At 30.3% G+C, this 27,257-nt stretch overlaps 2 protein-coding genes and 1 pseudogene across 4 annotated transcripts; all 3 read right to left on the bottom strand.

The window, feature by feature from the left end:
• Positions 1-4,223, bottom strand: part of LOC112096457 — a 15,652-nt pseudogene extending 11,429 nt beyond the window's left edge.
• A 1,698-nt stretch (positions 4,224-5,921) lies between these two features.
• LOC112096456 (gamma-terpinene synthase, chloroplastic-like) lies at positions 5,922-8,936 on the bottom strand. The gene is given in 9 exon segments (XM_024179899.1): positions 5,922-6,212; positions 6,426-6,674; positions 6,784-6,925; positions 7,090-7,308; positions 7,530-7,561; positions 7,563-7,927; positions 8,215-8,482; positions 8,583-8,663; positions 8,763-8,936. Coding segments are annotated over 9 exon segments (1,821 nt in total).
• A 7,041-nt stretch (positions 8,937-15,977) lies between these two features.
• LOC18035285 (uncharacterized protein At4g22758) lies at positions 15,978-17,708 on the bottom strand. 3 transcript variants are annotated; one of them, XM_006424279.2, is made up of 3 exons: positions 17,238-17,706; positions 16,761-17,124; positions 15,978-16,641 (listed from the first exon to the last, which is right to left on the bottom strand). In XM_006424279.2, the coding sequence occupies exons 2-3, from the start codon at positions 17,056-17,058 to the stop codon at positions 16,448-16,450; spliced, it is 492 nt and encodes a 163-aa protein (XP_006424342.1). In that variant the 5' UTR covers positions 17,059-17,124; positions 17,238-17,706; the 3' UTR covers positions 15,978-16,447. The 3 variants fall into 3 exon arrangements, with proteins under 3 accessions (XP_006424342.1, XP_006424341.1, XP_006424343.1); XM_006424278.2 differs by having other exon boundaries at positions 17,245-17,706; XM_006424280.2 differs by having other exon boundaries at positions 16,761-17,708.
• Positions 17,709-27,257: the final 9,549 nt, after the last annotated feature.

Below are 27,257 nucleotides of genomic sequence, written 5' to 3'. Positions count from 1 at the left end.
CTTAAAATTAAAAAAAATATATTAATTTTAATTGTCAAAATTGTATGCAAACTACCAAGTGTGCAAATGGTGCTTGCAAAAAAATTAATATAATTTTTTTCTAGGGTTAAATTGGTAATTTAATTATTTTCTTTTTATTAATGTCCAAATAAAAAAAATTATTATAAAAGGGTAATATTGTAAAAGTAAGCCAAAAGAAGTAAAAAAGTAACGGCAGGGGTATCAATACTTGAACGGCAGAGATGTTTCGAGATATTTTTAAAAATATAAGGACTAAACGGAGGCTAATATTAAAATATAAAGACTAAATGAGCTTTTACCCAATTATTTTCTTTAATAGTGCTTAAGAGTATTGGGTGTACTTAAATATTTAAGAACTTAAATTTTTGTTATTTAAATTTATACTCTATTAATTATTAATAAAACTATTATTTTCTCTTATCTTCGTAGACATGCATTATTATTGAACCACGTTAAATTTGTGTCTTTATCTTTGTGAACTATTTGGTGCATACTGATTCCGTAATTGCGAGTAGGTGGCAATAGATAAAAACAAATGGCCCCTTTGCGCACAATATAAAACAATTTCACTCTCGGAAGCCACGTGGCTAATGGATTGCTGTCTATGTAATTTATTTTCAAGGGTTGGAATTTAGATACCAAATTTGTAATGCAGTGGTATCTGACATGTCATCTATAAATTGGTACTGTTAAATTATCTCACTAATAAAGGTATAAAAATTCAATTGTTTTCAAATATATGACAATTATTAATTGATGATACATTATCTCTAATACAAACATATCAACACATTACCCCTACATCAATGATTTTTTTTTCTTTTTTTTATCCTTTGCGAGCCATGCTTTTCAAGTTAAAAAATGCAGCAAATCCCTATAGTTCGCTGTCTTACAGGAAAAAATAATCATAATAATTGGTTTTACATTTGGCCTCAGGCCAAACCCAGTTGATTTGAATTTCGTAATAATTTATTTCGCTGTGATAATATATTTCCTCCTTTTGTTTCCAGAAAACTCCTATCTTTGCAAGTTGCAACCATAGAAATTTTTTTTTTTTTAAATAAATGGGTTGGTAGTATTATTATGCCCAGTGGGAAGCATAATGACAATCCCTGGTGGAGTCAGTATTGGACTAATTAGGGCATGGTCTCCAGTTGGTTTTGAAAAAAATTGAAGAGTAATTTTAAATAAGTCTATTTTAAAGAGTTTGAAATTTAATCCTCATTAAAGAAAAATTAAAAAATTTATTATTCATTAGTTATTATAATCCTACAAACATGAATTAGCCACACATAAATGTACACAAAAGAAATTTAACAAAACTAGATAATAATTAAAAATGTGGAACAATAAAAATATAAAAGTTTCTCTATATTTTTTTTCTTCCTTTTCTTATTCTTCTTCTTGCACGAACCTTAGTAGGGACAATGGTAATCAATAAAAATCTATAAATTTATCGTAAAATAATAATATAATATAGTTGTAGTGTCATATATTTTTATTTGAATATTTTAAAATTGTATATTTTTTTAAAGTAAAATAAAAGTTTTGGATAGGAATGGTAAAACCTCACTCACTGATAATTTTGCATAGCCACCAAAATAAATGGGTTGGTGTAAAACGGCCGGCTTGTTGTATTATTAGCCCGGCCAGTTTTTGTACATTGGACTCGAGGAATCAAGCTCTAAGAACCTAGGCCTCAAGCCCAGTTATGATTCATTTAAAATCATTATCCAATTCATTGATTTCATTTTTCAAGTATAGAAATTATCCACCGCCCATCCATTTTTTTCAAATTTTTTTAAAATACACATTTCTTTTTTTTTTTACTGGAATTAACCTAAAGTTACATTTCTTTTCACTTGTCCACTTTCATCTGGAGACCGTTAAGAAAACTAAAGGAATATTGTATAAATGACTTTTTTACCCTTAAATGTAACAGATAAATTATCCACCGACCACCTATTTTTCGTATTGTTTCAAAAATACAAAATTCTTATTTTTTTTTTGCTAAACTCCACTTGAAGTTATATGGTTTTGCACTTGTCCACAACTGTATCGTTGTGAAATGATAATTTTATCCTTATGATGTCAGCAAAGTTCTAACGGCGTTATAACGAGAGTGGACCAATGAAAAAAAATGTTAATTTCAGGTGGAGCGCTGCCGGAAAAAAAAAAATTGTGTATTTTTGAAAAACGGTGAAAAAACGGGTGAACGGTAGATAATTTCCCTTATTTTTATGTACATTGATCGGTCATTCAGTTTGGTAAATTAAAAAAGTGAGTTTTTTAGTTTAAAAATAAATGTTCTGAGTAATTTCAATCGAATACTATAAACTACTAAATAAAACATTTTTAAGTTATACGAATGTAATTTTTATGGTATATATCAAATTCAATATTATCATCAATAATAATTTCTTTTTATTAATAATGATGAAATCACTGCGTGAAAAATATTTTATCCAAGTCCAATCATGTATTTGACTAACAATTATAATGATTATTGTTTTTTTTTTAGAGTTCCTCTTTTAAACTTCTTTGGTCTCTTTATGTTTATCGGTGCAACCATTTGAGGTGTATAATTAATTAGGATCATTTATTTTAAATACTCTCGTATCTTGTTCTTTCCCAATTTAGAATTATCTTGCTCAGTTAAACTCTAATTTTGGGAACTTGCCTAAATATCATTATTCTTAACTGGTGATGCAACTCTTCTATTTGTAATCTTCTATCTTTTCTAATAAAATTTTCGAATTATAACCAAAAAAAGGTTCGAAAATAAACATCTAATGAAGTGTTAATGGCTTTTTTTCATCAATTATTATCGGATGGAAATGTAAAGTTAAGGTTAAGGTTAGTTTTTTTTTTTTCAATAAAAGTTCCTATTTTAGGAGGTCGATTTGCCACCCACTCATCAAATTTTAAATTTTTTTAGTATTTCGTGTTACATTGAATTAGATAATAAATTACTCTCCCGTCCCCCCCCAAAAAAAATTCCTTATCAATATATGAATTTTGTTTTTACAAAATAATAATAATACAGGAGAATGATTCTAAGGTCGTTAATGTTTCTTATTTTTATTACTTCCTTTCGTATTTTTTCTTCAATTATCCGTTACATCTCCAATGTTATAATTTTAAATTGAATGATAAATGATAGTGTTCTTAACAAACAGAACATCAACACTGACAACAACAATATAATAGTAAAAGTTCACAAAAATTGAGTTTCTTATATAACAATATTAACGTCAGGTAATTAAAAAACAAATTAAGGAATTGAAGTATAAAAGTGAGGAACATTAAGGCTGCCTTCTCCCATATAAATAAAGTTGTGACTAGACCCCAAAGTCCCAAGTCCACATGAAGCAAAACAATTTCATTTTTCTAAAAACAAACATCATATCAATAAGTTCTCATTTTTCTTTTAAAAAAAACTTACTTTTAAAATAACACATCGCAGATTTGAACCCTACTCACATAATGAAGAAAAGAAAATTAAGTTATTGTTAAACTAAATAATAATGATAAAATATTTATTTGAAGCATGGTATATATATCTCTTATGTGCATATTAAGTGTAAATATTCAAGCTATGCATGATAGGGTCATGATAGGGTCTTGTTAAGTTATATCACATATAACTTACAACAAATTCAAAAATAGTTATTCATGATCTTTTACTTGTTTTACATGTTGTCATTTCTTAATCATGAGTCTTGCTAGGGTTGGCAATTTTTGAGCTTTGAGTTGGGCTTTTCTAAGCCCATATTATTGAAACGAAGCCTACGCCTTTCAAAAGTCCCTCAAAATTTGGATAGGCCGAGCTTCGGCAGGGCCTAGGCTTTTTAATTAATTATAAAATAATTTTTTATAAAGAAAAAGAGATTTAAATTAAAGATAATTATCTAATACATAATAGAATAATAGTCCAATACACAAAATATTAGTAACACAACATAATAAATCACAAATACTAATATAAAAAATATATTAATTTAGTATTTTGATTTTTTTACTTAATTTTTTTTTAAAATTAAAAAGTTCGAACTTTTTCCTAGACCATTATCCAAGCCCCATCTATGTGGGCTTTACATTCTTCAAGCCTATATCCAGGCTCAATCCATGCGAGTCGGGCTTCAGGCCCACGAGTCTGCCCGAGCGGCTTTTTTGCCAACCCTATTAGCAACTGCCTGCATGATAAATTTTCACACAATTCCATAATTATAAGATATAAATTACGGTAAACTCATAATTATAACTTGTTAGTAGATTATAACATAATTTTAGGGAAAAATAACCAACGACTAATCAAAAGTAATGTGAAATATCAATTAAAGAGTATGAGATTGAAATATTGAATAATGAAAACAGTGATGTCATTTCATTGGAGAGAAAGTCAATAAATTACTGATTATAGATATTATGAGAGAATGCGGCCAATCTCCTATGTCATTAGTCAATATTTCAATAACAAATAGCAAAACTCTTCGTGAATTGATCATTAATCGGACCGCAACAATTAGAGGAAAAATGATTCTTTCAACTTACCATATTGTTTACTTATCCCTAGATAAGAAGTGATCAAAAGCATTTGTGAAAGAAAGCAAGAGAGGATAGCGATTGTCAATTAACAATGATGGCCCAACAAAATACTGCTTGATTAGATGATTCGAACGTGGACATCATTTTTACATACGTGATATTATAATTACAATTATTACTCATATTTTACGACCATGAGTTGGGTGGGGATAATTCTACCTCACTATTTGTGTAAAATTACCGCAATCCTATATATATGCATGATATTTTATTGGCAATTATCTACCGACCACATGTTTTTTTAGACTTTTTCAAAAATACGCATATCTTTTTTTTTTAGTTGATTTCCACCTGAAGTTACAAAATGTATTATTTATCCACTGCCGTCTAAATTCCGTTAGAGAAGTTACAAGAATATTAACAAAATGACTATTTTACCCCCCCTTAATGTAAAATTACTATTTCACCCTAATTAAATGAAAAAAAAATAAATTACTTCAATTTTTCTTTGCAATTTAGACATTAGATAATAAGTTAAACAAAATAATTTGGAATATTTTTACCTTTTTTTCCCTCGTTCTACCGCGTTTAAATGACGTTGATTTTTGTTATGCAGCTGAAATGACAATTTTACCCCTATGACATCAACAAGGTTATGACATAATGCAAACAGAAGTGGAAAAGTGCAAGAAAATATAACTTTTAGTGGAAATCAACAAAAAAAAAAATAAGATATGTGTATTTTTTAAAAAAAACTTGAAAGAACAAGTGGTCGGTGGATAATTTTCCTATTTTTTTATAAATATAAATTAACAATACAAATTTGACGATTAATAAATAAAATCTTTCTAATATCTTTTTTCTTACTCAGGTTTCTTTGACCATCTTTAACCATTCAAGTTATTTTAACCTAAGTTTTATATGACTATTTTACCTTTATAATATAAAATGAGTAAATTTTCCCAATAAATATATATATATGTTCTTCCTTATATCTAATAGTTTAAGTATTCAATTTTATTAAATTATAATCTAACATCTTTAAATGAAATCTAATAATTTTCAATACTGTATACGTAAATAACATGAATTTAACAGTATGATAATTCACATGGGTATTGTATCGTACATATATTATGTTAATTTAATTAAAGATTAATAATTATAATAACAAAATATTACTGACAAAAACGACAACGAGATAAGAGACTCAAATAATATTTATTTATTTATTTATTATGAGGAGGAACGATTTGGTGACCACAGTCATGAGTCTTATAGTACGCAACTGCATGTTTATTTGGGAGATCTAGTACATGACTGTAAATCCTTATTATGAGAAATTTACGTAATTAAGGAATGGGATCAATAAATAAAGACAATACACGATCCTTGGTATTTTCTTGTACACCGTGTCCATCTCCATATAGGTACATGCATTGAGACATCCTCACCAAATTCATTGCCATCCCAATAAAAACATCGGGCAAGTAAGGTGGGTTTCCGAATCGAGCACTGTTCATCTTCATCCATGTCTCAGCAATCAAATCTCGTATATGTTCACGAGCCTCATCCTCTGAAACTCCAGTTTCATGCATGTAACATTGAATTGATTTGGGAACATCTCCCCTCTTCAGCTCATCCTAATAATTAATTAAATTAGCAACTATTATAAACAACATTAACAATTAATCAATTATCTAATAATCAGATCGTGAGTATTACGATTTGTTATGGAGAATTTCCTATATTGCTAAGAACACTTCCCGGACTAATAATAAGAATCTAATTGTGTTCTCAGCGGATATGAGATATTTTCCATAACACAATTAATATTAAAAATTAATTAATTGTACCGATGATGTTCCCAAATCGTCTTCAAGTCGTACAATCATTGATGAAATACGAATTATATCGGGAGAATCCTGCAAGAATTCCAAGGCCTCCTTTGTTATTGGATTTGCTGTAAAAGCATACGCATGGAGTAGCATTACAGGTGCTGTTACTGAAATCCAAGCGTTTTCCATATATTCTTGAAGAGTTGGTATGTAGCCGCTGTTGTACCACTTTGCCTCCACTAAATATGATTTGCATTGATCTGCCCACTGATTTTATATATTTATATAACGAATTAATTAAATATGATATAAGATAATATCAAATAAAAAAGTATAAACTAAGTTAATAAGAATAAAATGTTTAATTTTCTGTTACCGCTTTCTTAAGATAAGGAATGATCATGCCAACTTCTTGATCTCTAAGAGCAATAAAACCCATTTCATTTACGGAATTATAGAGAGCATGAAAGCACAGCTTCATATAGTACGGAAGTTGCTCTGTTGCAGTAGCGTCCCATCTAAAATATTCATTATTGCAATCAGTATAGAAAATATTTGCTTATTGTTTGTGATCATGTTTATAATATATAAATTCATGGCGACGTGTTCAACGTATAATGGAAAGCAACACCATCTCATGTTCCATAAATTCATAAGGTATAAAAAAATAATAAAAGTAAACCTCTCAACTGCATCAGTGAATAGCTCAAGTTCGTCCAAGGTCCCATAGACATCATAAACATCATCGATTGATGTTAAAAGACAATTAACCATTGCAGACATCCTTCTACAATATCCAAACTGAGGTTCGAATATATCCCCCACGGTCCAGAAGAAATTCTCCACTACTCTGTCTCTTGCAAAATTCAACTTCTCCCCAAGTCCTGTTTTCTTCCACCACCTGACCACAAATTATAATTAGAATAAAATATGTTAGCGTACATATATGCGTGCTCAGTTAGACTTAATCTTTGTTAAGTGTGGTTGTCTGCTTTTTTACAACACTGTCAAGAGACTGTAAATGAACTTTTCAACGATATAAATGCTTTTTATAATATTATAGAAGGCGAGTCCGTACTTTATGAGAAGGAATCCAATGAGATTATATATCTTAATTCTTACCTTGACACATATTTGAGATCCTCTTGGTGTATTTGCTTGCACAATATTATTGTCAAGTTTAGCAAGCTCGAGCAAGATAGGGTTCATGTCTGGTCCACTTTGGTATACATCGATGAACCACCTTGCCTCCAATCTTCGCATCCTCCAATGTAGTGGAAGTTCCAAAGCATGTTTCACTAATGTACAAAGGTATTCATCATCATTTTTGTCAATATCATGCTTGGCCACCCATTCTTTGAGATATGCGGTGGTGAACCTTATAGCGTCACGAAAGATACTGCTTTCTTCTTCTACCAGGAGGTATGCAGCTTCATACAGAGCTAACATTCCTTTGCATTCGTCACTGTGGCTTGATAACTTAAAGCTCCCCTTCTCATCCATGAAACGTGAAAACGTTTCTACAAGCACATGTACATACATGTGCATGCATGCATTTCAATCATTCGTATAAATTAGTAAATAATCGAGCTCAAAGAACTAAAATGAATGTCTTTCAAGATCGATGAATAAAGAATGTAAATTTTTACAAAAATGCTAAGGAGACGTAAGCACATTCGGAAACAGTGATAAATCGATGCCAGCTATTTACCTTTGTTTTTCAATTAAGTAAACCGGCATTAGTTTTTTGGTGTTTCTATTATTTTTTTGTCTAAGTATCATTGCACGAAATTGCGTGAATGCGTACCTTTTACAGGTGTATTGTAACCATATTGCCTTAGGATTCTAAATTTGAGTGCTGTGGCATATAAACTTTTATTAGTATTCTTGTTGTGTATCCTATCCAAAGTTCTTTTTATTTCATCCTCAAAGTGATAAGATACTCCAAGTCTGTGCAGATTATCGATGAGCTCAAGTTGATGTAAAGGATCCAAATCCACCACTTTATTATCCTGCTGTAGCATCGCGCTTACTTGTTCCTTCAGCTTTTCCAATTGTCTGGCATACGATTCTCCCTGCATGGTAAATCAAATCAAATAATATGTTACTTAATTAGTCACATATATATATATAAACTAACTGCAGACAAATTAAACTAGTTAATTAATTATGTACTTTATATTTACTGTCAAGTGATGGAATATAATCAAAACTCCAAATGGTTGGCCCGTAATCGGCAGATCGCCTAATAATGGTTTGATGTTGAGATTGTTGAAATCATTTGAGATGTGGTTTGTTGCTCCATTGTCAAGGTACCAAGCTCTATCTCCATGTCCTCCATTCTCAGCGACATACACCCTTCATTCTCAGCGACATATGCCCTTCATTCTCAACTACATAAGCACTTCTCCTATTTGTCATTGGATTAGGTACAAAATTCTTTTTGAATCTGAACCAGCAATATGATTTTTCCTTAAGTTCTTCTTCATTAGCTGGATTTTTGCCTTTGATTTTATCTGATGGATTCATGGTTTGATTGAAATTGCCTCCACCAAATTGATTTCCGTTTGAGTTTCCAGATTGCCTTCCACTATAATTGTTGTTATTTCCACTGAAGTTAAAATTTGATTGCTAGTTCCTTCTCTGATTTCCTCTGTGATAGGTTAGATTAGCTTGATAATTCATGCGACTGGTAGAGTGTTGATATTCACTTCAGTTTTCATGATTCAACAGCATTCCATACATATTAGAGAGTGGTGTGCTTTCAGGTTTTGCGTTAATTGTAGTAACAATCGAATCACACTCAGATCCAATACAAAATCATCATCATTCATGTTGTTTCCAACATCTCTTAATGCATCCAGAGTAGTTTTCATCCTAGTATAGTACTCATGAATTGTCAACGATCCCTTCCTTGTGGTTTTAATCTAAAGTTCTCAAGTGTAGAACTCAGGATCTAGATCCGGCGCCAAATTGAGTTGCAAGGATATGTCATACATCTATAGAAGATCTTGCTCCAACAACAGCACTCAAAACTTCTTCACTCAAAGTTGAAAGTAACCAACTCATCAATTGCTGATCATTCCTCCTCTAGATCTGGAATTGTGGATTTGGTGTTGTAATCACAGTTTGATCATTGTCAATGTTGATTACAACTCGATTTGGTGGACTTTTTCTGCTGTCAATCAGATCTTCCAGATCATCTGCATTGATTGTTACTATAACTTGAGATCGCCATAGCAAATAGTTGTTGTTAGTGAGCTTAATAGGTGTGTTGAATACAAGTAAGCTAAGAACAAAGGCATTAACGTTTGAGATTTGATTTGAGTTTATGGTTGAGCTTGAAGCTCCATTGCTATTAGCTTGATTTTCATTGCTCGCCATTATTGCTTCACTAGCTCTGATATCATGAAAGAATTTTGGAGATCACATCGAGAGAGAGAATTTGTAATTGTTTCATTCATTTTCTTTGTACATCTTACTGGTATTTATAGTTGTCCATCTCAGCATCCAGCTAATATTTTCAGTTATACTAATAACAAACTATCAAAACTAAATGTAAATTTTATACTTTGATCTCAGCCGTTCATTAATAACTAATTTACTACATCATATAACAATTGAGGAATCTATGTGTAGCTATTTTGCCATCTAGAATCTTCTTGCTTTGTACATGTGACCTTTGACTCATCACTCATGTAAGCAACTGCCTTGGTTAACAAGTAGGCTCTGGCTGGTACTCCCACATGACTTGATTTAAGTTCAGCTTCATCCGTAATCTCAACAACCTTGACACATATTTGCGATCCTCTTGGCGTGCAGCATGCACAATATTAAAGCCAAGTTTAGCAAGCTCGAGCAAGAAAGATTTCGTGTTTGGTCCGCTCTCGTATACATCAGTGAGCCACCTTGTCTCCAATCTGTGCATCCTTCAATGTAATGGAAGTTCCAGGGCATGTCACTAATGTACAAAGATATCCATCATTATTTTCATTATTATTATGCTTGACTACGTATCCTTTGAGATATGTAGTGGTGAAATTTATAGTATCACGAAAGATATTGCTTTCTCCTTCTACCAAGATATTGCTTTATAGTATCACGAAAGATATTGTTGTGGCCATTGCTTGCTTTAGCACTCTCGATCTTAGGTTCTGGTCACAATCCTCTGCAGTCCCGGATACAAGAACCCACAACGTCTGACCGTACCTCACATTAATATATATTTGTATATACGTATAAAATAATTTTCTAGTTTTTATTTTAAACTTTTGTTAATTTTACATATTTCGAATATCCTAATTAATTTTTATATTTGTTTGTAAGAATTAAATTCGAGAGATATCTTTTAAGTATATTTCAAAATTAATTACAAAAATTCATTCTTTATGATCTCACCGAATTGGTAGACTGAAATTTCAACTCGAAATTTATTATATTTAGGTAGAATTGTGTCGTGGTCAATTAGATATGTACATCCAATTCATCCGTATGCTACAGGAATCCCAGGTATAAAATTGGAAACTTGTTTGGTTGCTTGTGTGGTAGGTTTGACTTAATTGGAAACGCGCAATCATGCACCATTATAACACGGTGAGGAAACTTGTATTACACTGCATAATAATCAACATTCATTTAAGTGTAACATTAACGTATAAGTGATAGTATGTGGATTCTAGATGTGGGGAGCATCAAGGCCACAAATGTAATTGCACCGACGCCAAGTTAACGTTATGCTCTTTTTATGCTTTGCTTTTTGGGCTAAGATTGATCCACCGACCGTCTCTTTATCACACGACTGTTAAGAGGGGGGAAACACGCACACGGCCATTGGCAAGCATTTGCTTTATTTTTTTTGCTTTTTCTTTTATCCCTTTCTTCTTTTGATGGACATCCTTATATGCCATTTGGGTCACCACCGCCACTTATGCAAATACAATATTATCCTTTCTCTAAAGCCACCTGGGATCATTTTTTTAATCATTTATGCACTTTATGTTACTATTTTTTAGCACTCTAATCTTGTGTTTTCTTTCTATATAATAAAGGATCTTGAAATAGACATTCCACTTTTACAATTTATTACACTCAAAATTCATTTTGTGAATTACAGGAGATTAAGTCTCTAACGGTTCGAGTTATAAACCTTTTATTAAGTGGACACATATACATTACAAATTTTTAATAATTCTTCTAGTCCTCGAGTAAATCATATGATGGCTATTTATACATTGTGAGCTTCTTAATATTTCTTTTACTTTTATGGTGTGTTTACTTGAGGGTTTAAGGAATAAGAATGAAACTCATATTTAATTAGTCAAATATAATGTCAAATATAATTTGGAAATGGGAATAAAATGTGTGAATCCCACATAATTTGAGAAAATGAATGGGAATACGATTCCCATAAGAGGTTGGGAATGGGGATTCTCATTTCCTAAACTGACTTTTATATCCCTCTAATTTTTTTTTTATTTCTCGAATTACCCTCATTCAAATCACAATTAATTTTATTATTTTAAATGTCATTATTATTATTATTAAATTTTATTTATTTTATTATTTTAAATGTCATTATTATTATTATTATTAAATTTTATTAACTTTATTGTTTTAGTTATTATTAATTATTGTTAATATTATTATTATTAATTTAATTTTTTTAATTAATATCATTTTTATAATAATATTTATACATGTATCTAGTTAATGAAAATTACATTATTTAATACTATGGGTATTTTAGTAAATTGATTATCATTCCCATTTATTTTGCCAAGTAAACACATCAATGACATTCCAGCACATTCTCATTCCCATTTGTTTTTGCCAAATAAATATTGGAATCTCATTCTCATTCCCAGCATATTCTCATTCTACTCCATTCTCATTTTATGAAGTAAACGCACCAGCCTCAAAGCCCAAATGCAATTGATTTGACCTTTGTGATCCACTCATGAATGAATCTGTCATTTTCCTCTAATTGCTTCAAGAAAACTCCTATTAAAACTCTCTTTGTAACCCTAAAGTTTTTTTAAGAGTGATAAATGCTTACTTAATATAGCATTATTATTTTTATAAACAAATGGGTTCGTGGTATCATTAGGCTAAGCTGAAAAGATAATGACAAAAAATAATACTTTTAGTATCTCCTGTTAAATTAGAATTTGATAATAAATTTTTTCGGCTGCTTTATTTTCCAAATTCCTCATTGTACAAGAATTATTTATGCAAACCCCCCCCCCAAAAGAAGTTTGTGATGTAGATTCCCAAGTCAACAAAAAGCAAAATAATGAGCAAAAGTGTTTGTGATCAATTCATGGATGAATCTGTCATTTTCCTCTATTTGCTTCAAGAAGCTCCTATTAAAACTGTGTGTGCAACCCTACTGCTTTTTAAGTGTGATACAATGCTTACTTAATACAGCATTTATTGTTTTTTAAAATAAATGGGTTGGTGGTATCATTATGCTAAGTGGAAAAGATAATAAAAATAAATAATATTCTTAGTATTTTGCGCGTGTTGAATTGGAATTTGATAATAAATTTTCCGCTGATCAATTTTTCAAATTCCTCATTACACAACCAAAATTACAGCCGACAATTTTCAAATAAATGGGTTGGTGTACAACGGCCGGCTTGTTGTATTATTAGCCCGGCCCTTTTTTTAAAATTGGGCTCGAGGAATCAAGCTCTAAGATCTCAGGCCTCAAGCCCAATTACGATTCAATCAAAATCATTACCCAATTCTTTGATCTCATTTTATGTTTTTGCACTTTGATCAGTTATTCAGTTAGGTAAATTAAAAATAAATGTTTTGATTAATTCGAATTGATTACTATAAACTAATAAATAAAACATTTTAAAGTTATACGAATGGAAATTCTATGGTATATATCGAATTCAATATTATTATCAATAATTATTTCGTTTTTTAATAATGATGAAATCAATACGTGAAAATACTACATCCAAGTCCAATCATATACGTGATAGGGCACCTAACAATTAGAATAATTATTGTTTTTTCAGAGTTCCTATTTTAGACTTCTTCGGTATCTTTATGTTAAGGTTAAGGGTTTTTTCCCCCCCAAAAAAGAGCTCCTACCTGAAGAGGTCGTTCGCCATCTACTCATCAAATATTTTAATTTTTAATATTTCTGAGTTATATTGACTTAGATAATAAATGATTCTCTGGATTATTTTTTTTCAAAATTCCTTATCAATGTATGAATTGTTTTTCCAAAATAATAATAATAATAATGGAGAATGATTCTAAGGCCCTTAATTTTTCATATTTTTTTATCGTTTCCATTCCTATTCTTACTTTAGTTATCCATTACATCTCTAACTCTATTATTTTAAATTGAATGATAAATGAGAGTTTTTTTTTTTTTTTTTTAACAAACAGGACATCAACACTATCAATAATAATATAACAATAAAAGATAACAAAAATTGAGTTTTTTCTATAACAATTTTAATGTCGGTTAATTAAAAAAATTTAAGTGGGGTAATTAAAAAAAATTAGAACTTAAATAATAAAAGTAAGGAACATGAAGGCCAGCTTCTCTTATAAAAATAAATTTGTGATGTAGACTCCGAAATTCCAAGTCCACATGAAGCAATACAATTTCATTTTCTAAAAAAAAAAAATCACATCAGCAGGTTTTCATTTTCTAAAAACAAAATTTCTTATTTCAAAATCAATGGATGGAGGGTTCGAATCCTGCTCAGATAAGAAGAAGAAGGGAAAAAAATAAAAAGCAAGGAAATTAAGTTATTGTCAAATTTAATAATAATAATAAATATTTATTTTAAGTATGACATATATCTTGTAAATACATACGTCGCAGAATTTTATAAGTGTAAGATTTAAATTACGGTAAAGTTATAATTATAATTTATTAATAGACCAACGTAATCGCATTGCAAGATCTTGGAATTAATAATTTTTGATTATTTAGACACTATTGTTTAATTGGGTTCATTCTCAACAGAAATTACGAATGTATTCACCTCGTTAAATGAATGAAAGTTTTTTATTTCTTATAAAAAAAGAAGAAAATAGACCAAAATAATCTTAAGGAAAATAACCCACGACTAGTGAAGAGTAACGCGAAATACCAACTAAAGTGTGTGAGATCGAAACATTGAATAATGAAGACAGAGTGACATCATTTTATTGGGGAGAGTGTCAAGAAATTACCTATTATATATATTATTAATGGGTTATTTCCACCTAACCCCCTAATCTTTTGATAATTTCCACCGCGCACCCAATTTCGTTAATTTAACCGTTATTTTTAACGGAACTATTTGAAAGTTAATGAAATATCTGAAATACCCCTTATCTTGAATTAGAAAAGAATTAAATGAGATAAAATGTTAATCCAATAATTAATATTTACATTAAAAATTCTTAATTAAAAGTAATTAATAATAATCCCATCAATTAATTTATCAAATAAATTTAATTTATCATTATCAAATAATATTTAGGACATGAACTTCCAAATTTACCCTTTGACCGTTAGAATAAATGGTCAAATTAACAGATTTTAGTGTGGATTGAACATTGTTGAAATATTTGAGTGCACAATGAAATATGTTGAAACATTTAGGGGCAGGACGGAATTAACCCATTATTAATATTAGGAAGAGAATGCGGGCAATCGCCTATGTCATTGGTCGATATTTCAATAACAAATAGGAAAACTTTGCCATGATTGATCATTTATTGGACCGCAAGAGGAAAAATGATTCTTTCCAATTTACCATGTTCGTCATTGATTTGTATGTGCTTATCCCTTGACAAGAAGTGATCAAAAAGCATTTGTCAAAAGAAATTGAGAGAGGATAGCAGTTGCCGATTGACAATGATAGCCTTACTGCTTTGTGAGATGATTTCATCGCGGACGTCATCTTCACTTACGTGATATTAAAATTACAATTATTGCTGATATTTTACTATCATCGGGGATATTTTTATCCTACTATTTATGTAAATTATTTCTCATAAATATAAATTAACAATAAAATTTTGATGATTAATAAATTAAATTTTTTCTTGTAATTTTTTTCTTAGTTAAGCTTCTTTGACCATCTTTTAACCATTCAAGTTACCTTAACCTAAATTTTATTTGTATATTATACCATTATGGTATAAAATGAATAATCGTATGTTCTTATACCTAATAGTTTGGGTATTTAATACTCTACATGTAAATAACCTAAATTTACTAATTTAAATGATTATTGTACTTTAAAGATATTATGTTAATTTAATTAAATAATAATAATTATACTAATAAAATAATACTAACACATCATTTTAAAATAGTTAATTTTGTATTAAAAATTAAAAAATTAAATTAAACTTTTTATACTTTTATCTTATAAGGGTAAAAATAATCAAAATATAAATTTAGGCTCGAGCAATCTTAATAAAATAAAATAATTTAATAATTAATATATTAAAATAAATTTAATTAATTAATTCTCTAAAATTTAATTTTTTTTAAAAAAAAAAGTAAATTTTCTATAATTATATTCTACAGATAGGGTGGTCTATTTACGGTCAGAATTTTATTAAGACCAATGGATATCATCAATTCAGTGATGACGTGACCGAAATTATTGTTCTTACATTGAAAAGAAAGCTGCTCCCATTACGTTACATCATCAAAAGTCCATTGGAAAGAACAATACGCTTCTGGTGAACAACCTTTTGACATATGAATTCGGCATTTAGCACCGAAGTCGATAAACAAAAAAGAAAGTAAACTTCAAACTGTACATATTCTGATGATAAGGAAATTTACTCTATCTATTACATTTAAGCTTTATACAAAGCATTTCCAATTTTTGCATGCTTTTTCTAATTTCTTCAAGAAAATAATAATAATATTAATAATCCTAATTACCACAGCTAATTAATTCAACCTTTTTTTTTCCACCAACCCACAGATATGAACACCATATAGCAAATAACGAACTTAACCGCCAACGGAACGGCAAATGGCAATGGAGTGAATCCAGTTACAACAAGAAATCCATGAATTTAAGCCAAGGAATCACCGTTTTACTAGCGTTTCCCGCTTCTTTCGAACACGTCGATGAAGACGATGTCGTTCCGTCGCTGCTGTTGCTGCAGCCGTCTTTCACCGGCTTTTTGGGACATAAAAAGAAGTTCCTGGACCCCAACTCCATCAGCTTCTCCTCTCTCCCCAAACCTAAACAAAACAAAAATAAATAATTTTTAAATCCATCAACCTCCACCATACGCGTGTCCTGATATTTCTCAGCATACAAATCAACGGTCAGAGATAAAAAGGTTTGATGTGACTCTTACTTTCCAAGCAAAACTGAGAGTAATGGAGGTCGAAGCCGGACGGATCGGTGGTCGGCAAGATCGGCCGGCGGCATTCCTTGATGTACTGCTTGACGGCGGCGGCAGCAAGATCGGCGACGGTGTTTTCCGGCGACATTATCACGTGCAATGCACCGACGCTTCCTTGAACCGTGACGTTCAACAACAGCTTCGTCAGCTTCTTCGGCCTCGCTTCCGGTGACAGACACACAAGGCTACGATCTTGAAGCAAATCCGGTAAAGTCTTCGGCCTTCTGAGCTCCTTCTGATACGTCTGCATAGTGGCCGGGATTCCCCCGTGAAACGACGACGATTTCTCCGATAACTTTGCTCTCCGGCTCGGTTCCTGTACTCCTCTCCGGTGACTCTTAGTATTCGGCATCAAATATGCAAATAACCTTATTGTAATAAAGAAAAAAGCTGATGAAAATTCTATTTAGTTCTTGATTTTTCTTTAACCTGTTACCTCAAGCGGCGGTAACGGAAGAACCAGAGGCGGGGGAAACCGAGAGCTGGAGAGGAGCTGAGGCTCTCAGGTTCCCAGTCACCGGAAGCTAACATATAAGTCGAGTGGTACAGTCGTAAATAAACACTAAACACCAGGGCAAAAAGCTTAGAAGATTTGAACGATGAAGAGGCGAATGGAGAATCGAGGGGAGCCTGGCAACAAATTTATATGACGGAGTAGATAAGAAAGTGCATTGATTTTTCGTTGAGCTGACCGAGTATATCCGGTTGCTGTGACGGCGAGTGCTTTGTTGTGTTCGAAAGCAACTCGCTATTGCCGGTGGATGGGATTGGTATCATGTATGTGGTTTCGGTTTTAAAGCCTTGAAGGTTTTAACTGCTTTGTGCTCAAATGCGCGAGAGGGGTGGGGTTCGGTAATGGGCAACTGCAGTTTGACACGTGGGCGTATGTTGATTGGTTTAGCAGTTTCCAGTATTTGCATGGAGTTGTTTGCAAGTATGAGCCGTTTTGTAGACAAACTTGGCCAGCCTAAAGGCGGCTGTGAAATGAAATTTAAGACGTCACATGTGCGGCACGTGTCAATTAAAATTGCCGACGGTTATTTCCGGTTAGGCAGCTGATTTTGAACGATCTTTCAACCGCGTGATGAAGTTAATTCAGGAGCAACACGTGTTGAAAGGTAATTGGCTTTTCGGCGCAGGTCACTTTCAGAGTAACAGAACCAATCGCCACGCGGCGGATATGTAAAGATAATTAGTCTTGTGCGCAATGAGAAGATGCCATGTGGCCCACTGGAGATTCTGAGTCCCCTTAAACATGTATAATGACGTCGAGTCAGCAATTATTCATTTTGTCTTGCTCTGGATATGGGATTTTAACCACAGACTGAAAAACGTAGATTTGCGTAGAGCTACGCGTAGATCACGTGACTTCACACGATCGTGCGGTGCGCTTTACGAGGATCTGACGGCGGTAGGTTACTTTGTGGTGGCGGGAAAGTAAATCAGAGACGTCCATTAATGGGACCGCTGAGCTTTGATTGTGAGTGATTCAACTCTCGGTAATCGGTATAAACTCATAATAATTTGGAGAAATTTAGCTAACAGAAAATACTGAATCTAATTTTTAATTTATTTATTATTATTTTTATATATTTTGTGGACCGGATTGCATTGGGCCTTGGGGATTGCAATAATGGCGGTTTCTATATTAAATATATATATTCCATAAATGATCAGAGAAAAATATGCGACAAATATTGAAGACACTAGAAAATATTAAAGGGCAAACAAGAAAGTTCGAGAATTTAAATTAGGAAACATGAAATTTTCTAATTTTGAATAAGTTACAATAATTTAATTACTAGAATACAAAAAGTTAAATTATCAACCAAAAGTGGATTTTTTTGGAAGTTCTTATAATTTACGGAGATATATAATTTAAAATTTGTTGAAATTCTTAACACTTACCTTTTATTTCTTCATAATCGGAATGGACATTAGTCGGAATAGATTAAAATGAGATTGGACTATAATCGGACTGAATAATGGAAATCAAAATAAATCATTCATAAGAGCTTAATTAAGATTAGAATGAACTGTATTTTCATTAATATGTTTTTTGTCTCTAATAATTAGAATTGATTGTTGCACATTATTAAAATACCCTCAATTACAATTATATATATTTTTATTAACAAAATAAAAAGTAAATATATTTACTATAAATATTATTATTATTATTATGACAAATATTATTATAATATTAACTATTATTATCGTAATTAATAATAATATTTTATTTTATTTATTTATTATAGTAATTATAATTAATAATATAAACAGCAATAGTAATAATAATTTAAATCAAGTATAAAAATATAAAATTATAATTTTATTTAAGTATAAAAAAATCAACTCATTCTTTATTTTCATTTTCACATTCTCCGCGGACACGAAATTTCTGTTCCCCCTTTTGAAATTTGTGGACTCCATCACTATTAGACTACAAGATAAAATGACATGACGACAAGTTGTGATATAATATTAACATGGCATGTATGTCAAGTTGCTACCTCGAATCTTCTAATGCGTTGCCTTTGCCGTGTATTAATTATTTTATTAGTAATTCAAATTACGAGATTAATGGAATATTAAAATTTAAAAAAAAAAAAATGAGACTAGCCGGCGTGATCAGCAAACACCGCAATTGATACAAAAACACTAAAATTATTTTATTTGTCTCTGCGGTTGCTTTGGAATGCATGATAACACTAAGCAACATCAGCCACTCACCATGAAAAAAGGGATACTATAAATTAATTGACTGATTACGAATGGCTTCCAAGATATTTCAGCAATTATAATTTTTTATTACATATAATATCACATCACATATTCACATAGGAAACCCGGCACAATATTTTTTTTTTTCATGATATTTATAATTATATAATTACTGAGACCAAGTTACATCACATTTTATATAACACCGTTCAAATTTTAATCTTTTGAAATATAATTACTGAGATCAGTTTAATTGACTGATTACGAATTTAATTGACTGATTACGAATGGCTTCCGAGATATTTCAGCAATTATAATTTTTTATTACATATAATATCACATCACATGTTCACAGAGAGAACCTACCAGAATTTTTTTTTTTTTTTACTATTCTTCATTATATTTATAATCATATAATTATTATAATTATTGAGACTAATTTACATCACATCTTATATAGTATTGTCTAAATTTTAATCCTCTCAAATATTTGAAGAATAAACTCCACTTATGAGAGAAAGACTACATTCGCTCAAATTTGGAGAAAGAAAATTTAAATTAAATCTTTATAATACATTTGTAAGGGTTCGAACCATTTCTCTCACATTTGTAAGAGAGTAACTCTAGTCACTGGACCAAGCCGCCACAATATTAAATATTAAGTATTTAAAGAAGTCTGTTAACACTAATGAACGATTGCTGAAAAAGATCATTGTCATACAAAAAGTTAAAATCGATTACCATCAAAAACACGTAAGAGTAATATAATGAGATAAATAGGAGTGAAATTACTTATAGTGGTTTCTAACGCGGATAGAACACGGACCACTAATATAGATAAGAAATTATTTCACTGTCAAAATGGAGTTATCTTATCCTAGGATTTGTCTTATAACCCTTTATTATAAGAATTAAGACACTACTTAACTGTAGAGTTAGCTATCTTTTGCTATCTTACGTCATCAGTAAGTAAGGTATAGGTCCTTTACAAAATGGAGTAATAGGCCCACTTAAATCAACCTCCAATCACTTGTTTTGCTGGGACGCACCTATAGCCACTCTCCTTAACTGTTCATTATAGATATTTGTAATTGTGATGAACTTTCAAGTGAATTTACTTTTTTTTTTACGACTGAATTCGTTTTAATATAGCACAATTTGCATGCTTGATCGTGTGTATCGTGGGAAATATCTTTTTTTTTTCAAACATTAAGAGGGAGATTTTAATCCAAACATTCAAGTTCTGTCTTAATAAAGCTATCTAAGCAGAATTTTGACCTATTTTCTTTATAGTAATTATTACTAGCAAATTGTAATATACTATTAAACAAAAAGAAAGGTGCTCGTGGAATTTCACTATTTCAGCAATAAATCTGGTGAAAACAATCTATACCAATTCTCATGGGATTATTTCTCCAAGGGAGAATAACATTTTTTTCCTCTCATATTTCAGCTTTTATTGTTATCCTTATGGTGTGTTTATTTACTAGCAATTGGAATGGGATTCTGAAATCGGAATTAATAACGCGTTTACTTACAAAATCAAGATTTAGAATTAAAAAGAAAATGGTGTGGCGCCCATAAATTAGGGAATTATTTTCACAGTTTTGATTCCCAAGGAGGATTTAGAATCAAAACCCATTTCCGAAAATGACTTTTTTTCCCCTAATTTTCATTTTATCCTTTATTTAAATATAATTAAAAAATAAAAAAATGATGAAAATCAAACTAAACCCCATATTTCATCTCTAGCTAATCCAATTCGTAGAGCAATTATGGCGTCAAGCCACTGCCAATGGTGGTCGCATTGAGCCAGCACTAGCCGTCGTCGAAACAGCAGCAGTAGCAGCTCTTGAGTCACCACCGGCCACCATTTATGATGTGATGATAATGATGATGTCGACAACAATGATGATTTGTTGCTGTTGTTGGTGACGACGATGATGATCATTTTGATTATATTATTATTAATAGTAGTAGCAGTATATTAATGATAAAAATATTATAACTAATTATATTGATAAAAATATTATAACTAATTATATTAATGTTAAATAATAATAATAATAATAATAATAATATATTATTAACAACAACAACAATAATAACAATCACAATTATCAAATATACAAAATTATAATTATGACAATAGTTAATTAAAAAATGTTTTAGTAATTTGTACCAACTCATTAGCTCATTTTGATTTTGATTTCGAAACAAAGTAAACACATCAATGGCAATACACTCATTCTGATTCCGACTCCTACAGCTCAAGTAAACTATTTATTTCAATTCTCATTCCCCATTTTATTTCCAACCAATTTTGATTATTGATTAGTAAACATAACATGATAGTTTTATTACATTTCATTACTCCCCTTGAGATCAAACTTCCACAGGAAAACCTCATCCCAATCACAAAATATTACTTTTTGTTAAAGTTTTGACATCAGCGGGAAGTATTATGAAAATTAAAGGAATAATTTGTAAAATTCAAAACTTGTAGGAGGTAACTAGTAAAAAAAACTATAATGGAGAAAATGTGAATCTTCCTTTCTTCGATTTCATAGCCGATTTTCAAACTAAACTCATCCTTAGGCTCTATGGTATTGAGGTTGGACAACTGTAATCTCAAAGTTACAATACTTAAGTATTTGGTAAATACTAACAGTTATATCTTTAAAGCTAAATGGATTTATTCATCTTTTGGTATGTTGAACAACCTATAATATCTTTACTATTTTGTCAAAATTATTATTTAAAAGTCATATTTACTATTATTATTAATTTTTATTTCATAATTATAATTTTTTTAATAGTAGTCATAGTTTCCTCAATACCAAACTGGACCTAAATTTCTAATTACAATATTAATAAAAGTGTAACGTAATTTTCCCAAATAATAATAATAATAATTAATAATGGAAGAGGGATAGGGAACTTGATATATACAACAGGGTAGTCAATGACTCAGCCGAGTTTGGATAAGTAGGTGCACTTCGCATCAGACATTTCTTTCATCTTCAATATTTTACTTATCAAAGTTGCATTTCACAAGCAACACACGAACTGGTGTTATAGTGACTTAATAATTTTCTTATTTCGGAATTTTGATTGATGACTAATAGGGAAAGAAAGTAGCTTTTATTGTACTAATTTTGGTATTTACGTATCACACTTAAAGTAAATAGAGTAAGTACTTATTAGTTCCTATATTTTAATTTAATTGTCTGTTTGATCTTTATATTTTAAAAAATATCTCAACAAACTCCTTATTGTTAAATATATGATACTCGTACCATTACTTTTTTTTTTTACAGTAAGACCCTATCAATAATTTTTTATTTTTGAAAAAAATAATTTTTATTTTTCCCTTACCTCTACCAAGGCTTGAATCCGGGTAATCAACTGCTACAAGTTTCATGCTGTTACCAACCCGACCACGCCCTTGGGGGCAAATAATTAGAAGATTGTTGTTGGAGTATGAAAAATGCCCGTTCGTTCCTATTAATAATTATTGATTAATTTACTAATAAATAATTATGGGTTAATTTGTTAATTAAATTTTTTCATAGATTAATTAATTAATGTCTCAAAAAATTATAATAAAGACATTGTTGTAAAAAAAAAGGATAAAATTGTCACATATTCAAAAGCAACTAAACAAATATATCTTGAGATATTTTCAAAATATAGAACATACTTAACCTAAGGACTACTCGAACGTTAACGATTGGGAATAAAGCATATCATTATTACTTAGCAGTCGGTAAATGGGCTCTAACAAATGGACTATTTCATAACGTGGCTTGATAAGATAACATTAATTAGAAGTTAACGATTAACGATATTTGTCTTGCTTCTAATAGTCGAATTAAATAGCATGATATATGGAGATTTAGACTTTCTGATAACTTGAACAAGAAACGTTCCATCAAATAATCAACAAAAATTGAGAAAGGCATTGGGTTGGCATTAGAAAATGTTTAATTACACTACAAGACAAGAGTTTTTTAATTGTTAATTTATGTTGCCACATTTGGACACTAATGGCTTATTAAACACTATATACGCAATTTGACTATAGTTAATTGTTCCATTTATGTTTATCCACCATTTTGTCCAATATTCTCCTATTTCATAATATTTATTTAAATTGAGATTCTCTTCATTTGACTTGTTTCTAGTAATGAAACACATATATTTGCAACAAAATTTCCTGATATATTTGGAAATTACAAAATTAGTTTTTTATAATGTAGACTAAGAGGCTGTTTTTTTTTTTTTTTTTTGACTTAATGACTTAATTGACTTAACTTTAATAAGTTAAATCATTAAGTCAGTTTATTTTTTCAACTTGATGAAGATTTTCAGTAATTAAGTTATTAAACTAATTTTTTTAGCTTTTTATTTAATCTAAAAAGTTTGAATACTATCATTAAAAGATATTTTTCAAAATATCCATATTTAATTAATTAATTTTTATCCTTAGCTAAATAAAATTTAATAATTAGCATTATTACCCATCTGTATATAACTTGTGATAATATATAGTGATAGACTATTATTGCTTTTATCTTTTTATTTTGTTCAAATTAGCATTATTTATCTTCATATTTTTTTATGAATATTTTTCATAATAAAAAAATCGCAAACTATAATAAGATTGATTAACATATATGATATAAAATATTAAAGAGTTGTACTCAATTGAATATGATTTATGTTATGATAATTTATTACCTTATTTATATTCTTTAAGATGTTTATTATTTATTTAACATTATAATTTGTAAGGGCATAAATGTAAAAATATTAGTTTTTCTGATTTTTTAAGTTAAAAAAGCAAACAACTTAATATTTATTTTTAGCTATTCAGACAAAAAATAAATAAATATGTCATTCAGATTCAAAAATTTAACTCTATTTAGAATTCAGACTAATTCAGATTTATTTAAATTTCAGATAAAAAAACAAACGCCACATAAGTTCTATTGATGAAGTTATTTTATATAAGTTAATTGTATAAATCTTCTATATAGTATTAGATTCAAACTCATGCACAAGTGAGTACATAAACATATATAATCTCATATCAACTGAAAATAAAATTTGGACACGAACAAACGCATAACACCTTATTTCAAAATAATAATGATAACAATAATAATCTTTTATCTCTTTTTTCTTTATGCAAATCAACAAGCAATCGATTTCTTATACCGGATGATGATTATAATTAGAACGAAGGTGGTGGGTAGAAATTTTCAAATATAAAAGAGATTCCTCAAATTATTTGCTCAAATCATCTTACCTTGTACATGTATACTAATAATTAAAGACCACGACATAGACCATCTAGTGGAGGCAATATCCATATTTCATTAAATTTGGTAGCGCCACAAATACAATCAGCCCAGAAGATGACACGGATGAAATAGAAGAGTGGAGGCAGTAGCTGGGGCAGGTGGCTCCGTATTGCATTGCTGACTGCGGAGGACCAAATCATGTGACACAAATGTTCTGTCAATGAAGTTTCTTAAGTCACAGTCTCTCTTGTGGGATAATTCCGTCCATTTTTGGACTCAATACTCTCAAGTTGTGCTTCTTGTCATTCATCAATTATTGCTCTGGCCTTTGCTGCGTTTTGCTGTTGCTTATAGTAACAATTTTGTATTGAAGCCCCCTACGTTAAGTTAATCGTAACGTACATCCACACACAGCAACAGTACTTATGGTGGGACCCACTACTGTTGTTGTGTGTGGCGTACGTTACGATTAACGTAACGTAGCACTGGCCTTTTGTATTTCTTTTGGGGTACAGTTTAGATGTCTCTAGTGCATATGCATACATCAATATATTTTAAAATTTAAAAATGATGATGTATAATACATTATAGTTATAAACTATAATTGTATTTTAGCTACACGTGTTAATAAAATTGAATTTAGGAATATTAGTTGTCCATTAATGTTGATTATGCTCATACATGTAGGAAGGGGTTTGAATTCATCTATGTGGACTTGGGGGGGGGGGGGGGGGGGGAATTTCTTTTTCTTTGTTGTATAATATTCGGAAGCAGATCATTGACCCCCTTAAAAACCCCCCCTGCTTCGGTTTAGGATTGGACAGTGCTAAAATGTTTGATAAATACTAGTTGTTGTAGTTTAAAAGTTAAATTGATTTGATTTTATATTTGTAAGATGAAAAATCTATTATATCTTTATTAATTTTATCAAAATTATTATTTAAAAATTATATTTACTACACTCTATTAAAAACTACAATATTTCAATGCGGAACATGTCTCAGACAATAGAATTGCACCATTATGCCGTGCTTGGCGACAAGCCTCCTCACCTCACCCATTTCTTCATTATTGTGGTTGTATGGCTGCTAGACTTTTCTTTGAACACTCCATCTTAACTTATTGCTTCTGTCCTTTTTGAGCCTGCTTTTATAATTCTCAGAATTGGTGACACACATATACAATAGACTGTAGTTACGTACAACGTTGGGATTCTGATTTTGTTAGGTATACTAGAGTCGTGTTTTTATTTACTAATCATTGCATTAAAATGATTCTTATATCTTATCCTAGGATTTATCTCTTTGAAAACAAACGAAAATCAACAATTAAACTCTAGATAATTCTCGTTCGTGAACAATGAGAATACAAGTGGCGGCCATTACTTATAATAATATAAAAAAGGGTGGTAATAAAGCCAAGATTAATTTAACTGATTAGCAAGGTTTTACATCTAGCAATTTATAAAAAGTAAAATTGTTGAATTTCAAGAGTTAGATATTTTTGTATAATTTGATTACAAGTTTTGAGTGGTTTTCTATGTGGGTATATTTGGACCAAAAATAAATAGAAAAGTAGATAAAGCAGAGAATGTATGGTATTAATGCAACGGCTTTGCCGCCTATAAATCCACAAACTTACAGAAAGCTATCAAAATCTGCCAATGGTTCCTTACTTTCAAAAAAATATAAATAGTATCGATGCAATTATAGTTTCTAGAATTTCATTTGTCTCTGTAAGTCTTTATACCACTAGTTAAAGGTAATATGGATCAGATTCATATTTCAATTACTCAGATCAGTCTTTGTTTGAATATATCATCAAGTTTGGTAGCAACATGAAATATTCAGATATTTAATTTAAAAGACTAATCTATTAAATAAAATAATAATTCATATAACTCAAAATATCCTGACCGCAAACAATGTGTTTATGTGCAATTTTTATTAGAAAAAAGATGTTAATAAAATATTAATAGCGTGTTTAGTAGTTATACTAATCGTAGGGCATGCAAAGTGAAAGTGGTGCGACAATTGTCAGCAAATTAACATCTACTTGAGTTCACTAATAATTTCCTCAATTTAAAATTTTAAATGCATGGAAAGCGTGTCATTATTCTTGCTTTTCTTAAATTTGTCTGCTTTTTAATCCCCATGTGACAGGAATTGATGGAAGAAGCAGCCTTGCTGGGGTTTTTTTTTTTGTTTTTGGAAAATCAAGTTCAAAAGTTTTATGAATTTGTAAATGAGTCAAAGTTTGGGTAATGCACAATTCAATCTTGTTGATTCTTTGAATAGGACGACTTTGCTTTCTATTCCAAGAAAGTCTTACGCGACGGGTCTTACTGATATTCTCAAATCAAATTACGCCGCGTGTCTGTCTTCTTTTTTTTTTTGGCTTTTTCATTCTTTGCCCC

Source organism: Citrus clementina, unplaced genomic scaffold, assembly GCF_000493195.1.
Source record: "Citrus clementina cultivar Clemenules unplaced genomic scaffold, Citrus_clementina_v1.0 scaffold_8, whole genome shotgun sequence".
Lineage (NCBI taxonomy): Eukaryota > Viridiplantae > Streptophyta > Magnoliopsida > Sapindales > Rutaceae > Citrus > Citrus x clementina.
This window is presented reverse-complemented; position numbering and strand designations above follow the sequence as displayed.

Excerpts from the sequence above, each read along its gene's own strand:
- LOC18035285 (XM_006424280.2), bottom strand. The coding sequence starts at position 17,160 with ATGCCGAATACTAAGAGTCACCGGAGAGGAGTACAGGAACCGAGCCGG. Across the intron at positions 16,642-16,760 it reads CTCTCAGTTTTGCTTGGAAA|GTTTGGGGAGAGAGGAGAAG; the intron begins GTAAGAGTCACA and ends TGTTTTGTTTAG.